Source organism: Myiozetetes cayanensis, unplaced genomic scaffold (assembly GCF_022539395.1).
Source record: "Myiozetetes cayanensis isolate MyiCay16 unplaced genomic scaffold, myiCay2020 scf2-11, whole genome shotgun sequence".
Classification (NCBI taxonomy): domain Eukaryota; kingdom Metazoa; phylum Chordata; class Aves; order Passeriformes; family Tyrannidae; genus Myiozetetes; species Myiozetetes cayanensis.
The window spans coordinates 17,017,297-17,032,570 of NW_026087411.1; the positions used below are offsets into that span (position 1 = coordinate 17,017,297).

Sequence of the window (15,274 nt, forward strand, 5' to 3'; positions counted from 1 at the left end):
ACAGCCCTGTTGGAAAAAAAGCCAGCCGTGAAACAGCGTGAACTGCTAATGCTTTAGCTTAGGAGAAAATAACCCAGAAGCTGAGGGATTTAAGGAGAATTACAGTAATTAGGGCCTTGATCAAATTAGTCAGCCCCTAGCAGCAGCAGCAGGAATACTGCTGGAGGCCAGAACTTCTCAACATTTTTCAATTAAAGGGCTGCTTCAACTCTTTGAAAAAAATCCACTGCTCAGATTGGGCAGGAACTCATTTATGGTCAGCTAAAACAGAGGTGGAAATCTCACCACTCTGTTATGGCTTTTATTTCCCTCCACGCTAGTTTTTTTCCTCTGTGGGAATATAATTTGGGGGTTTTATGCATTTTTCATTTCAAGTGGTTCATATGTGATGTAAAGCCCCCTCGCTGTAAGGCCCCCTAAACTTCCCCAGATCACAGACTGAGAAGCACTGCTGGAGGCCAAGGATATATCATGTTGTACTATTAATAGGCAGATATTTCTGATTATACAAAGAAAGCAGGGAGAAGAAACAGCGCATGGGAGCTTTGGTTCCGACTGCTTCGCTCCTTTTTTATACAGCCGCAGTTTTAAAATAAGCACCAGCAAAACATCAGCAGTGGGAACTGGGCAAAGGGTTGTCCTGAGGCAGAGCAGCTCACAGTGCATTAATGGGCATCCATGGCAGAAAAGGGTCTTTGGGAGAGCTGGGGAGATCAGGGAAGAGCTGCATGAGCAGGCAAGTGCCCTGACCCAATGCAGGCACCACAGAAGGCTGTTGAGGGGGAGCACGACTGGCAGCATCCCAGGCAGAGGCATGGGATGGACAGAAGTGCCTCACATTGCTTGGTAGGAAACTCTTGAAGGGGCTCAGCCCAAGGACTGCTCCTGGGGTTTCTGAGAATGGCTGAGTTAGTTAGAGCTAAATGCACTGTCCTCTGCTGGCCATTGAAAGAGCTAAATGAAGGGGGTGCCTACCTCCCTGTGTGCAATATGAACAGAGGAAGTGACAACTCCCTCTCCACCAGTGGTTTGGAATGTGGGTAATAAGAAGTAGCAGCTCTGAGTGACCCACTCCTGCTGATCAGCTTTTAAACCTGCATTTTTTTGCTGTTGCAGGTCTAACACCTACATTTTTTGCTGTTTGGTGAAGTGAAACACTACCAAGAAACTCTACAAAATCTAGCTATCAGGGCTTTACTAGGGAATGGCTTAATTTATTTTAATTCTATCATTTTGACACTGCTATCTCCAAGCAGGAGAGGTGCAGGAGTTTAAGGCCACAGAGACCCAGAATGGCATTCTGAGACAATCCTGTACAACTCAGAGAGGAGAAAAACTATCTGTGATCAAGAGAAAGAAACTCTTCTAGCCAAGACACATGTAGAAATTGGGCCATTGTTTCCACTAAGAGCAAGTGGCTGCCCTGAGCTACCACCTGGCCCCTCAGCAGCACCCCAAGCCTGAATTACTGCAAACACAACTTGACTTGAGCTCCTCTTGGCTGCCAAGCCAACGCCATGCCCAGGCATGCAATGCAACCCTTGGCTCAAGTGTGGTATTACCTTTAGTTCGTGTTGGCTGGCTATCAGAAGGCATATGACATTGCTGATGTTCATGCAAGTAGTATCACTAATACAACTGCTCTGTGGTTACAGACCTAACTTTGTTCAAGTGCCATTCCAGACGCCTCTTTCACTGCAAAGCCTGCTCAGCAGAGAAAATCTCCTGGGCTAGCTCATCTAATAGGAACACAAAAGCATCCCATCAGGAATCTCCAGAAATGCGAGCGCTGCTCTGAGCAAGCACAGCCAGCAGGTTACACGTGCGTGCAGGTGCTGACAGAAAGTGCTGCTGCGTGTGTTCACTCTGTTTCAGAGGGCTCAGTTGCTGAATTTTTCTGGCCAGGCATGTAAATACACACTCCTTTCTGACCGTGGCTAAGCTTGCAGCTCCAACCGCAGACCGGCACATGTTCAAGCTGGGATTTGGATTAATGGCTCAGCCGAGTGGCACAGTGGTATTAAAAGCAAACAACTAATTTGAGTCTTCAAGTTGGAGGATGGCACTTTGCATTTTGCAGTAGGGGAAATCAAGCGAACAGCTAATTTAATGAGATTAAGGCTAAAACTGTCCTCTTGCATGGATGCCCCGAGCTCAACTGCAGTCTCACAAGAGCAGCGCTGCCCCAGGCGAGGTGCCTGGGTGGTGGTTTGGCTGCAGACACTGGGCATGTCCAGATGTGACACAGTCTTGCCACCAGCATGCTGCGTGTGTACCTCTGTAAGTGAGTTTGGTTACTGAGCACTCCCAGCAGCTGATGCCCCTGCTCTGCACAGCTGGAGCAGACTCACCTTTATCCCCTCGATCCTGAAGCCCAGTGTGGCGGTCGAGCTGATGGTCTCCCTCCACTGCATGTAGCGGGGCTTGGTTACTGCCCGCAGCACGTTCTCCTCCTCAGTAGGGGCATCAGGATCCACCTCAATCATCTTCTGGTACATGTCCTTCCTCAGGCTGGGCTTCTTCCGGGCCTTTATCAGCTCCTCCTCCAAGTACGTTCTGCAGGGAGCGAGGGGGGTGTATTAGCAGTGCCATAGGGCCACACGAGGTGCCATATACCCACAGACAGGCCTTACCACAGAAATAGGGCTTACCCAAGATAGCTGATCTCTAAGGACTAGAGCAGCATAGGAAATAACTGAGCAAGCCTCATTGCAGGTGAATTGATCCTGATTTAATTATCGCTACATCATCAACACCTGCTATCTTTTCATCAAGGAACCACAACCAGTTTGGCAATAACAAGGGAAGTTTTTTCCCAAAGATGCTCATGGCCTTGCTGCCACCCTTTGTCCTGGGGGGACTGTTCCCCAGTGCTCAGGAACCCTAAGCAGTGACTTGGCTCTCACAAACTAAACATGGCTTTCAAGATGTGCCCAGGAAACGGCCCAGAAACTCTGGGACCCAGCTGAATTGAAGGCAAGAAGGAGGTTACCACATCCCAGCCCTCAGCATTAGCTGCAGCTCTCTCTGAGGGTTGGCCAATGTGGGCCAAAGCCACTCCTGTGCCTCTCCTGTGCTTTTCCATCCCCTCGCTCTGTGCACCATGACGGCTGAGCCTCACTGGCTGCTAAATGGGGTGTTTTCACACAGGGCTGTTCCACTGATGATGATTTTGCCCAGTATAGGTCTGTTTTAAGTGGACTACCTAGCAAAAGCCTTCTCTAGAAGATGGAGCAGAGGAAGGGAGGAATGGGGGAAGGAGAATGGAAGGTGTAGAAGACTGTGCAAAGACCTTGGTTTTATGCATCCTTCAGAGGAGCACACTGGTGAAGTTCTGCACTCTGGCATGCAGAAAACTGTCACCCACAAAGTAATACTTCCTGCAGCAGTAATAAACCACTATGGAATTTGTCTGGCAGCTCCCAAACCTGCCCTGGCTCAGCCTGGAAAGTGTCCAGGCTCTCCTCAAACAACTCACCAAGTTGGGTGAGATGTTCCAGCAAAATGACCCTGTCACTTCCTTCCCCCCAAATCCAAACTGCTCTACGCTTCCCACTAGCCATGCCCAGCTCTGCAGAGGGACAGTGCCCTCTGCCCATGTCCCTTGTGCCAAAATCCCAGCACTTCATGCTTGGCTCATCTCCAGAACCAAACAAAACATACGGGAAGGATACTAGGCAGAGTATGTGGGGCAGTGTTCCTGCATCCCCCACAGGCTTAGCAAGGGAAAATGGTGCCTTAGGGCAAGCAGTGATCACTGAGCAGACATCTCCCTGTGAAAAATCCTGCAGATGAAAGAAATTAAAGTCTTCAGCTGAGATCACCAAACTCATGATTTTGGGACATGTGGAATAAAGCAGCACAATAAAGCAGCAGTGTGCTACAGCTGCTGGTCATGCTCTTCAGATTTCCTCCTGAGGAGAATGACAGATCATCTGTGTCTGTGGCTTGGCCCCCCTGTTGCCTCAGGCTTGAACCATCACCAGGCCTTAAGAAAGAGAAAGTTTTGTTTAGGAGCAACTGGAGTAGGCTGCTGCATCCCAAAGCCTGGTTGGCAGGAAAAAAACAAACCTGCATCTGCCTGGCTCAGATGATGGGTTTAATAGCCTTGAGGTTTAGATTATTTGTTTGGCCACAGGGATGCCCCACTCCATAGCATTAACTCAATTCACCCTGCCTTACAAGCTCTTCCCACAGCACCATCTTATTTAAGGATGGTGAGGCCTGGCACATGTGCCCCTGTGCCTGCTCTGCTTGCCTGAGCTCCAAAACCACAGACGCACAAATCACCCGCTCTGTGATCTGTTCGTGGGAGACTTTCTTCCTCCCACAGACAGCTGCAGGAACACCTGGGCAGCATGACCAGCAGGTCTGCTTCTGGTGGCTGTTGCCTCTGGGTCCAGAGTGGGTCCTGTCTCCTTCCCACAGCAATGCGGTGTGTGCCAGCCAGGGCCACGTGGCTGCGCCGGGCCCCCTGCCCTTCTCTCCGCCCCTCCGGTGGAAAGTATTCCTCGCCTCTTCCCTGCCGACAGCCCAACACGCCAGTTCGAGTTTCACATTGGGAGTTTAGGAGGGGAAAAAAAGATTCCTCCCTCCCACAGAAAGCATCAGCTTTTCCAGCAGCACAAGTGTCTCCACCATGTCTGGGCTGTGTCTTCGCCAGCGAGGGAGGTCTCAACCCACCCTGCCACCAGCCTGCAGCAGATCCAGGGCCAAGTGGTGGCCTGAAGCTGCTCCAAAACTGACAGCCACCAGCCTGGGGTCACCAGCCCCACTCACATTTGCTCTGGGACACCCTTGTCAGCTGTGGCATCGCTCACTCAGAAGCTGCTGCTGGCCAAGTGGCTGCAGCCTGGGATCCTGGAGTATCTGTAGATGGTTCTCAGAGAGAACACGGGTAATGTTGCTCATCTGTTAGGAAACATTTCAAGAGCTTTGCAGGAAAGGCACTAAACTACTTAGCACATGCATTTTATCCCTCCATGCATTTTTTTGCATAGGAGCAAAAGCTGAGTAGAGGGAAAGTTTCTCGTTCACTGAAGTTGTGCCATTCAAGCGTCTTTATTTCACCCTCCTGGAACCCTGGGCAGGATCTCCCAAGCCTTTTGGTCCCTGCCCCATGACTGTGTCCTTATGTGGCAGAGAGAGGAAGGCTTCCATACTCCTTGAAGCTACTGTGCCATACCCAAACCCAAACAGAGTGCTGTCCCTTCCAACACACCAAACCACTTTCCCAGCAGGCGGGACAGTCAACAAGCAGAGAAGGAAGGAGCCTAGTGTGTCCTTCCCATACCCAGACTTCCCATGGCTCTCTCCTCATGCTATTGGCTTAACTTTTCCTGAAGACAGGTGAGCCTGGAGTTCTTACCTGCATGTTTCAGGCAGTTTTACCCAGGAGATGCATTTGCTTTGAGTATCCCATCTTAAAACTCATGTAACATCCCCAAAGCCACTCACCTGACCCCCATTTTGCAGTCCATAACACAGGGGGAGTCAAATTCAGCCAGCAGATCTTCCATCTGGTTGTATCGCTCCCCATCCTTGACAACGTCGCCGTGGTAGGCAGGAACATACGGCTTCAGGACATCGTTCATCAGGCGGTCGAGGCAGCGCTGCTCGGATTCACAGTGCTTCTTCAGGATCCTGCCGTTGGCTGCTGCCTTGAAACTACCTGAGGGTGACAAGGGATGATGTGGCACTTGCTTTGCATGGGGGATGATGTGGTGCCTTCTCAAAAAAAGAAGGGCGGCCCAAGACACCTCAGAGGCATCTCCACTTACACCAGAACTCAAAAGAGTTCCCACAGGATGTGACTTAAAAGCTTGGGTTGCCAGAGGTTTATGACCAGCATTGTCACACCTCAAACAGGGCAGAGACCTGCCCTGCAGCACCCAACACATTTGCTTCACAGCCTCTGTGTGCTCTCCAGTAGGTTCACACCTTTGTCTTTAGGCTCGTGTGTGGGGCACCTTTGTGCTGGGCAGCATCATCTGCTTTGCTGCTGATCGTGAGGTGGGCTTGGGTCTCACCCAAAGGACCCAGCTTTCTGCTGCTCGAGGAAATGGTGGCAATAACACCTACTGTCCCTGGGAGACTGAAAGCCCAGAGCACTGCACCTTCACATCACCCTCCCTGGCATTTAGGTAAGTCCCTCTCCTGGACTAGAGACGTGGCAGCTGCAAGCTGTGACACTCATGCAGCAGTCTGAAGCAACTGAGGCTAACAAAGCCCATTAACCTGAGATAATAAAGAGCCTTTCCACCACTCTGCCCCTCCCCATGCTCTGTACCTGCGTGTCCCGCTAGCTGGATCCAAGGGTACTTCTTCTTGAAAGACATCACAAACGGGGACCAGTGCACCATATTCTTGATCTTCCGCCATGACTTGCTCTAAAGGGAAAAAAAAAATCATGAAGGTGAATGCAATGTTTTAAGCCTTTACTGTTTGTAAAGTCACTTCAGGCAGCACGCAGCTGTTTTGGACAGGGAAAGAGGCATCGGAGCCAGTGCAGGATGGAAGCAAACAGGAGAATCTGCTCTTTTCCCATTGCTCTGTGCCAAGCCAGAGCCGCTGGGCCTCAGCATTCAAAAATCACGAGTAACTTCACTAAAGTGGATGGTGTTACAGTGTTGTTCCAGTTGGCTGCTTCTGCTGCAGAGGGCCCAGCCATCCGTACCGCCTTGTCTTTGCTCCCTGCATCCCTCTGCGGAAGCAGCAGGGACATTAACCCATTCTTGAGCACCGCATTAGATCACAGCCGATGGAGCGGAGAATAGAACCCAGGATTGCTGTTCGGCCATAAAACTGAATTCCAGCTCCTGCGGGGAACAAGAGCTGCTCGCACAGGCACAGAGAGGCTCACTGCCTGGCTTTTGTTCCCTCTGAAAGGCAGCTGCTGTGTCCATTAAGCTGGTGACCCACGTGCACTGATCCGCCCGCTTTGGCCCATCCATAACTACAGTTTAGAGAACAATTCCCTTCTGACATGTTGTGCTCCTCACCAGACAGACTGTACAAAGCTATTTACATGACCATAACGAAGGCTGCATCGGACATACGAAGGCCTCCTTCAAAGGCTCCTTCCTGAGAGAGTTTTTCCCTGGATTGTTCTGGGGAACACACCACCAGTAAAAGGCAGAGGGATGACTTCTTATCTCAGTCCCAGAAGGTGACGGCACAAACAAATCATGTGAACAATATACAATGGCAACAATGGAAAAATGCCTTCTTGTGGGAGCTGGGACAAACAGACAGAGTAGTTCTGGCTGCTCCAAGCTTCTGGGTTCAGCTGGAAGCCTGCAGATAAATTATCCTCATTTACTCTGTTCTGAAGGCATGGGAGGGAGCTTTCCAGAAAGCCCAAGTAATCTCTTCCTCATGCTTGGAGAACTGGCCCCTGTTCCAGTAATGCTTCGCAGACAGGCAGGGAAGAGCCAGCAGCCCCGACTTGCAGTTTGGATGCTTGTTGGGGGTGAACTCACAGCACAGGAATCCGTGCTGGGAACTGCTGACATGTTTAAATGGTGAGAAAGAAGCCAGACAAAGATGTTAGTGTCTAAAGTGTGGAAATCACACCGGGTTGCCCCTGTGCTGTGCACCAGCCCTGCAGGGGAGGGGGACACATCATACAGACATGCAGGGGCTGCCCAAGCAGTGGGGCCCAGGGGTGGGAGAGGGGAAGAAGATCCTCCCCACCTCCCAGCCCGGGAGGATCAGGGTAGCCCTCCCCTGGCGGACTGCCCGTGGCCAGGAGCGTCCCGGAGCACCCTGGCACTGGTACAGCAGTGCAGGAGGTTGGCAAGGAGCTGCCGAGCACAGGGTGACACCGGGCATCCCCTTCGCCCAGGCTCCTCTGCGCCATGGGTCTGCTCTGCTGCCCAGCTTGCTTGCTTTGGCAGGGGGGTCGGGCAGTTCCCTACCTGACATGAGGATGAATGTTTTTATTTCCAAAGAGAGTGCCAGAACTTGTGTGCTTTAGCTGTTCTTTGTTCTCCTTTTGGCAGGGAGCAGGAGGGAAGCGGGGGGGTGTCCCCTCCTTTTGTTTTTAAAATAGTAACATCAAGTCCTGGCTGATGTCATGAAAAAAAAAGGGGGAAGAAAAAGTCTCTGAGGGAGTTTGGACTCTAGATGAGTGTGACCCACCTCCTCTAAAACAAGGAGTCCTCCCTCAGCTTCCAGCACAGCATCATAAGTCACTCAGTCCCAGGAAACATGCCAAGGTAACACGCCTTCCCAATCCAAGATTTTGTTTTTCAGTGGTTAAAACCTTGAGGTGCTTCAAAGCACAGGCAGAATGAAGGAAAGCAGTCCCTGCAAGCCACCCTGGCTCCCCCCTGCCAGGGCTTTCCCAGGAGTGATGAACTCTGTTCCAGCACTGCTCCCAGGACAGGAGAATGGCCCTGAGTCCCCTGGAGACACAAAGCACAACTACAACCCTTCCTCTCAGCTGAATGAGACAGAAACAACTTCATGAGGACCAGGCAGCACATCCCCACCCCTTACACCAGAAGGAAACTTTTTCATCTGGGCTTCACCTGGTTGCAGGCACACCTTTGCCCAGGCATTTCCAACCCAAGCTTTAAGGACAAGTGTAATGACTTTTTCATACTGAGGATGAAAACTGACTGCAAGGCCAGTTTTCTCTACAGGGGTCACCCATAATTCTGCTTCGCACAGCATCTTCCCTCCATCTTCGCAGGGGCAACCATGTAGGCACTCTCCAATTCCTTCAGGAGCCGTCAGATTTTTTGTTTTATGCCTGAACCCACTCCCAGTGTAATGAGGGAATGTTTGCCTCATCAAAAGGAAGCTATCCTGTGCCTTCAGCTCATGGCACTTTACTGCCCAGCACACACGGCTCATTTTGCAGAGCAGCCTGCTGGGTCCAATTTTTCTGGGGGGTGTATGTGTCTATACAAAATGTCCTTCTGCTCCGTTGTGAGAGTGCTCAAAAGGCAAGTGAGTTTTTCAAGGGGCAGCTCCCCTAGTAAACCAGCAGCTGCATGACTCCACCTGTCTGCTCTCTGGGGCTGCCAGCAGGCTGTGGAGGAGAGACAGACTCTGGGCCATGGAGGGAACAGGAGCAACACTGCCCAATGCCCCCGGTTATCCTGCCCCCCACCTTTGCCAGAAGCTAACAAAATTCTCCCTAGGTAAAGAGTTGCTCCAAAAAGTCAGCCTTTGGATTTTCCCTAGAGGTCCAAGAGACATGTTAGGTGGCTGTTAACCATCTGGAGGGTCCTTCACAGCCTCTGAGAATGGCTGAGAGCATCTTTATTCAGACACCAACATGCATTCAGAGATCTCAAAGCTGACAGCTTGGGATCTCTGGCCATGCCAAACTCTGTGTCACACTCCAGCAGCTGGCCCTGGAAAATCAGAGCCACAAGGTTCACACCACTCCAGTCTGACTGCACGGCCCCTCAGAGGAAACAGCCCCTCTGTGCTCAGCAGGCTGCTGCCTCCTGCCCTGCCTGCTGCTATTAATAGACAAAAGGAGTATTAAAGCTATTTACAGTAAAGAAATCTTCTTTAACACGGCCTGTTGGGAACCATAAGGTCATCGCCTCCGGGCTCCTCTGTAATTTCTGGTTTACATTTTAAGGAGTTATTTGCTAGCACATCCAGAAGCACAGGTACAGCTGTACTTACATGGAGGTGTTACCTGTGATAACTCCCCAGACTCGGACTAAAGGATTTTTCACCATTCTGGAAAAGATAGCTTTGTAGGTGGTGTTCCCAAGTGATGCTGATGAAGGGCAGATGCGTGCTCTTCTCATTTGCCTGCAAGGAAGCGAGCCCGCGGGTTGTCACGCTGGAAGGGGAGCACACTTCCAACTCTTTTGCATGATCAAAGCCTGCACCTGCTTGTGGCACCCTGGCACCCTGCTGTTCCCCAAATCCAGCTCTGTGGTTTCTTGACCTCCCAGAAAATTCACAAAGCTGTGTTGACCAGTTGCACTCTTGCACACAAAGCAACAGCATGGAGCCTGTATAAGCAAGGAACATGCACGAGGTGTCTGATGCAATTCAACACTTTTAATTTAAAACTGCTTTAGCATCAGCAAATGCCAACTGATTAGCTACTAAGTAAATTATTTAGTGACTCTGGAAATATATTTAGCAAGGAGCAGCACCATTTTCCCTAATAGTCTGCCACATGGAAATGAAGCTCAGCAACTGTCAGAACCAACTCTAAAAATGAATTTTCCAGGGTTTCTGCAGCCCTCTGCTTCTGCCTCTGCCCTCTTAATAGCTTTTGCTTGCCACAGAGCACAGTGCCCTGACCTGGGGGTGGGATACAGGCCAGAGGAATTAAGCCCTCCTAGTGTGCACCCACAGTTGGTCAGTGGGAGAGGAGTGCTGGGAAAACAATTTTATCTGCTGCATGTTTAACTTTACTTATCTGAAGCTTAAAGCAAACTCTGGGCTTTCCCCATCTGTCAATAGAGCTTCGTATGGAAAGAACAACAGAGGAGAATTTAGTGCCAGCCCAGAAGGTCAGAGGATATATTTTGTTTAAATAGATTAAACAAAAAGTGACTGATGAGCTCTGTGCTCACTGTACATTTTCCCTATTGCACATGGCATTCCTTTACTGTCATTCCTCAAAGCAGACGTGCCTTTCTCGGACTGCCTGTCGCCTCCCTTTCCCAGCACGGACACTGGTGGAATTTGACTGGTGTTACTCCCCATGCATGGAGCCAGCAGGGTGCTCTTCCCTTTCCATGCATTCAGCCAGAGAGATAGGCAGTAACTGATTTAATTTGCTGAAATTATGGTTTCCTATGGTTTTATGGGACCAAACGTTCCTGGAAATAGCGAGAGCTGAACCTGTATTTCAGTGTTTTTTATTAACTAGAGTGTGCATGGTTAGAGGCAAGATTACACAGCTGGGACAGGCGATGGAAAAGAGTGGGAGCAGTGTTAACGATTTTCCCAATTCTGAAAAGAACTTTAGCTCCTCTCTCCCAGGAAGATCCCAAAATAGCCTAGGATCAGAAGAGATGGAGGAAAACTATGAGGAGACATTAGTGTCACCAATGCCCACTGCTTCCCCTGGCTTCAGTGGAGTTGCTTTAGCACAGGGACTTGCATGAGTGGCACCCTGGCTCTCTGTTCCCTTTTGAGAAAGCCCTGCTCCAGGGGGCTTCACTTCAGTTCTTCCGAAAAGAGAAATGAAGCCTCAGTGCTGTGGTGACAAGGGCCCCTGCAGGAAGTGCTTTCAGCACAACTCAGGAGGGCTCCAAGATGTTTCACTCACAAGTAAGAGGGTTGGCAAGTCACTCCTCATGTCCTGAGCCTTTCTGGTTTAAAAAAAACAGCATGGCAAGCAGCTGAGAATGGCAGAGCTTGCCCCAGAGAGGTCTCTTGTTTAATAACTAAATGAGTGGGGGGAGTGTTTGGCCAAAGAGTTCACTCTGTGTCAGCCTGCTCCACGGCCATGGATATGGAGCCAAGGAAAAAGAGGCCATTTAGTTTTCCATGTTTAAAAGAATGAATGTGTTTTCTTTTGGTCTTTAAAAAGTAGTTAAGGTTTCCCTAGTGATGATTGTTTCCCATGACTGGGAAAAACCTTGTCACTCCAGCCGTGGCGATGAGGCCAGCTTTGTTCATTGTGCCGGACGCTGGGCGCGGAGGGCAGCGGGGCAGAGCTGGTAGGTACCAAGGAATACCTCCTCCTGGCATCCACACCCTGGCATCTGGGTGACCAAAACACAGGATTCCAAATGAAAAATCTGTGACGTGCTCCAGAGTGTGATGGCTAACATGGTGCAGAGCTGGGGTTGTATTCTGCTCGGCTTTGTCATCTTCCAGCCCCTTGAACTGCTGCTTCTCTCCAGGCAGCAGTAGAGAGAGCCCAATGACCGCTTCAGCAGTGCACACACAGGCTGTGACCACTGACCCTGATGCTGGCAGCAAGTGACAGCCCATATTTTACATCGTCTTCCTCCTACACAAACTCCTCTCATCCTCGCCAATGTGCTCCCTTCTCTACCGCACAACAGCTAAGTAGCCTTGTTTTGGCCAGAGGAGTAGCTGGCAATGGGAGGGCTTTGGATCAGTGGGCATTTCTTGGTTTAGTCACACAAGGCTTATAATAAAAGTTTCAGCAACTCTCCAGAACCTGGCATAGGCAATGTCAGTCCCACATCCCACAGATTGTGTTGAGCAAAGATAAAAGTGAGGCCCAACATCAGACTTCACTGAAGTTAATACAAGCAAATGTAGCTTGATGACTGAAAGGCACTTCTAGGTGCCTAGAAATTCTAATCCAAATCCCCAAGCCTCGTTAGATAAATTATTTTGATGGCTGGGGCATAGAAACTTCTGCTGAGGCATTGTCGCTTCTGTTGGGGCATAGTAACTTCTGTCGGAGCACAGTAACTTTTCTGCTGGGGTGTAGTAGCATCTGCTACTTTCCAAGGTCTACACCACCTTTACAGAGAGAAAAAAATCCTAATATGTGCATTCTTTTATTTCAGATGCTTTGTTTTTCAGAATAGTCCTGTTTTAGCCAGGAAGGATTTTGCTTCTCACAAGAGAGAAGCCACTCCCCACCGGCTTTGTGAGGAATGCCTTTTTCTCCAGTGGGATCAGGGAGTTGTCCCACCGAGACCAAAGATCTGGGGTAGAGGGTCACACAGATAAAGCTAGTGCTTCTCTGCCATCCGCAAGAGATCAGTATGTGCGACAGAGGAGCCTCTGTAAAAACACATGGAAGCCAGGAACATCTGCTCGGATCATGGAAAAAATATTCCAGTGTATTGGAAAAAAACAGGAGCTTGTTGCAGGCTCCCTCTTCCTGCTTGTGATGGAGGCAAGGAGAATTAGAAGCAGCAAAGGCAGATGAGTGAGCAGCAGTCCTTCAGCTTGACCTCCCCTATCACAATGGGAGGAAACGCAGCGCTGTGGGAGCCGGCGGCACAGGAGTCACCCATCGCCCGTAAGGACATTTGCAACCTCCTCACCCACAAAGCACGAGCAGTGTGGGAGCCACGTCAACACCATGCTTAGGGCTAATGGCTATGGAGAGGGGAGGTGGTGTTAGACCTCTCTGTCCAATCTGGAAAAGTAGGAAAGAAGCAAAGAAAGCCTAAGTAAGAGTGAAGGCAAAGCCTGCGTTGGACCTGAGTAGCTGAGCCTCAAAGCTACAGTTGTCTCCATCAGGCACTTTTTCCTGATGGAGAGCCTTTACTGCAGCAAAACTGAAAACCTCCTAATGTAGATAAGCCACAAGTGACTCTCACATAAAGTCAGTTGAATTATTAATTGCCAGCATTAGACACATTCAGCCTACTTTTCTGAGTGGGAACCCATCCAGATCTCTGCAAATGTATTTGTTACTCATTAAGTACACACCAATAAGGTTTGTTAAGTGATTTGCAGCTTGGAGAAGGTAAGTGAATAACTCAGAAACAGCTAATCACTTTTGGTGGACTGCTACTTAAGCGGTGCAGTGCTTCTTCCTCTGCAAGCAGCTAGTTTCTAAAAGCCAGCAGGTTGTAAAAATCCTTGCTGGTAGCCAAAAATGGGCTACCATCACAATCACAAAATGATTTGTGAGAAGGGTCCTGGAGCATTGCAACCCATCTGTGCAACACACTGGTGCACACTGGCTCCAGGCAGCCAGATCAGGCGTCCAGCTGAGAAACGGGATATGCTGTCCAAAGATCTGACCCTGTATCCCTGTATCAGGGAACTCGTCATCGGCTCTGATGGAAACTGCTCCGTTTCCATCTGGAGACTTGTGGTTGATCCTTTTCCCAGTTTTGGAGTATTCACCACCGTCTTTCTGGCTCACAGCATCATTTCTGCTCATCAGCTCCTATAGCAGTGCAGCACAAGTTGGGCACGTGAGCTCCTGAGCCTATGCTGGCTTTAGCACTTCTCACTGTCATGCTGCCAGTGGGGAAGGACCCCCAGCAGCCTTCCCCACCCTACCACTGTAAAGGCCAAACTGCTGCTGCCTTCCATATGCTCTCTGAGACAGAAGATGTGGACATGCCCTTCTTGACACTAAACAACTGCACTGGTCTCTGGTCACTTGATTTGAAGTCCATCTTAGCAGCCTAAAGGCCAGAGTTGCAGTTAGTCACAACAGCGGCCTGGAGGGCAGTGGCTTGGTAGGGCAGAGCCTTCCTGTAAGAAATAACCTGTGTACAAGACGTGTGCTCTTCCATGTCAGGGAGGTGGGATGGAAGCTGTAGGCTTTGCCATGTACTCCCCAGGGATGACCCAAATTCTGGAGTCCTTTAGGAAAGGGGGTTCCCAACACAGGACTTGTTGGGAAGCAACACCGGTGCTCAGACCAGCAGGAGATAGTAAAGTCCCAGTTATTTCCAATCTGGTTGATTTAGACTGGTAGATAGAGTTAATCACAGGACATGGGTTGTCAAACACTCTCTTCTACAATTTGAAGGTAAGTTTTTAGAAATTCAAACCAGGATGATACATTTACAGTGTGTCTAGAGGCAGTTTGAGTCAGAGACTCCAAGTGGAGGAATACCATCAATGAGTGGAACAAAGCAACTTATAATACTTGGTTTTTGAGTCTGATTTCTTTCTGTTGGATTCAGGAGGTGACCCAGAAATCTTGGGACTGGACTAGTCTGCTCTCTGGCATGGGCCATGATGTGAGCTAAAATGCCCAGAGCTCATGTCCCCAAAGAAGGGGGATGGACATGGATTTCCTTCCCCGTCGGGGCTCACAGCAGGCACATGCTATGGTGTGGTGATGCTACATCACTCATCTGTTCAGTCTAACATTTCCAGGCAGGGTGGACACAGGTGAGACAGGGCCACCATGGACTTCCAGTGCTGCTGTAGCCTTCTGAAGTACTTCCTCTGGCACAGCACAGAGGTCATTGATTAGGATACTGTAAATATAACACCCTAGGAGCATAATGCCCATAATCACTGATGATACACAAGGAAGGTTAAGCAAAAGCCAAGTCATACAATGTTAGTGAGGCAGTCTGCAGGAGTAGCTGGATGAGAAAAGCCTGGCTTGTAGACTTGAGCTTTGCTGTTGCTGAAACCCCCAGCACTTCATGCTGGTCTTGGACACAGAAAAGTGGTCTTGGACACATCACTGTTTCTCGCTCTGCCTGCTCATGGAGTTAGTTCCCTGCTCTTCTGCTGTTTGACCATAACTGAACTGCACTTTGTGGAATATATGAGTGAGAAATGCATCTCTTTTCCAAGAGCAAGTGAAATGTTTGGATGCGTTTTAAGTGCCTTCGATAGAGTGGGAAGGCAGAGATGGAAGGGA

General features: G+C 49.8%; 2 protein-coding genes across 2 annotated transcripts in view; one reads left to right on the top strand and one right to left on the bottom strand.

Moving 5' to 3' along the window:
* LOC126640324 (protein stum homolog) overlaps nucleotides 1-15,274 on the top strand; it is a 224,107-nt gene that overhangs the window by 64,736 nt on the left and 144,097 nt on the right. The gene's annotated exons all lie outside the window — the stretch shown is intronic.
* The window catches only part of ITPKB (inositol-trisphosphate 3-kinase B), a 68,445-nt gene that overhangs the window by 9,707 nt on the left and 43,464 nt on the right, over nucleotides 1-15,274 (bottom strand). Inside the window, exons 3-5 of the mRNA XM_050316020.1 lie at nucleotides 6,290-6,389; nucleotides 5,458-5,671; nucleotides 2,352-2,556 (exon numbers count right to left, since the gene is read on the bottom strand). Of these exons, the coding sequence (XP_050171977.1) occupies nucleotides 2,352-2,556; nucleotides 5,458-5,671; nucleotides 6,290-6,389 (519 nt within the window). The remainder of the gene's footprint in view (nucleotides 1-2,351; nucleotides 2,557-5,457; nucleotides 5,672-6,289; nucleotides 6,390-15,274) is intronic.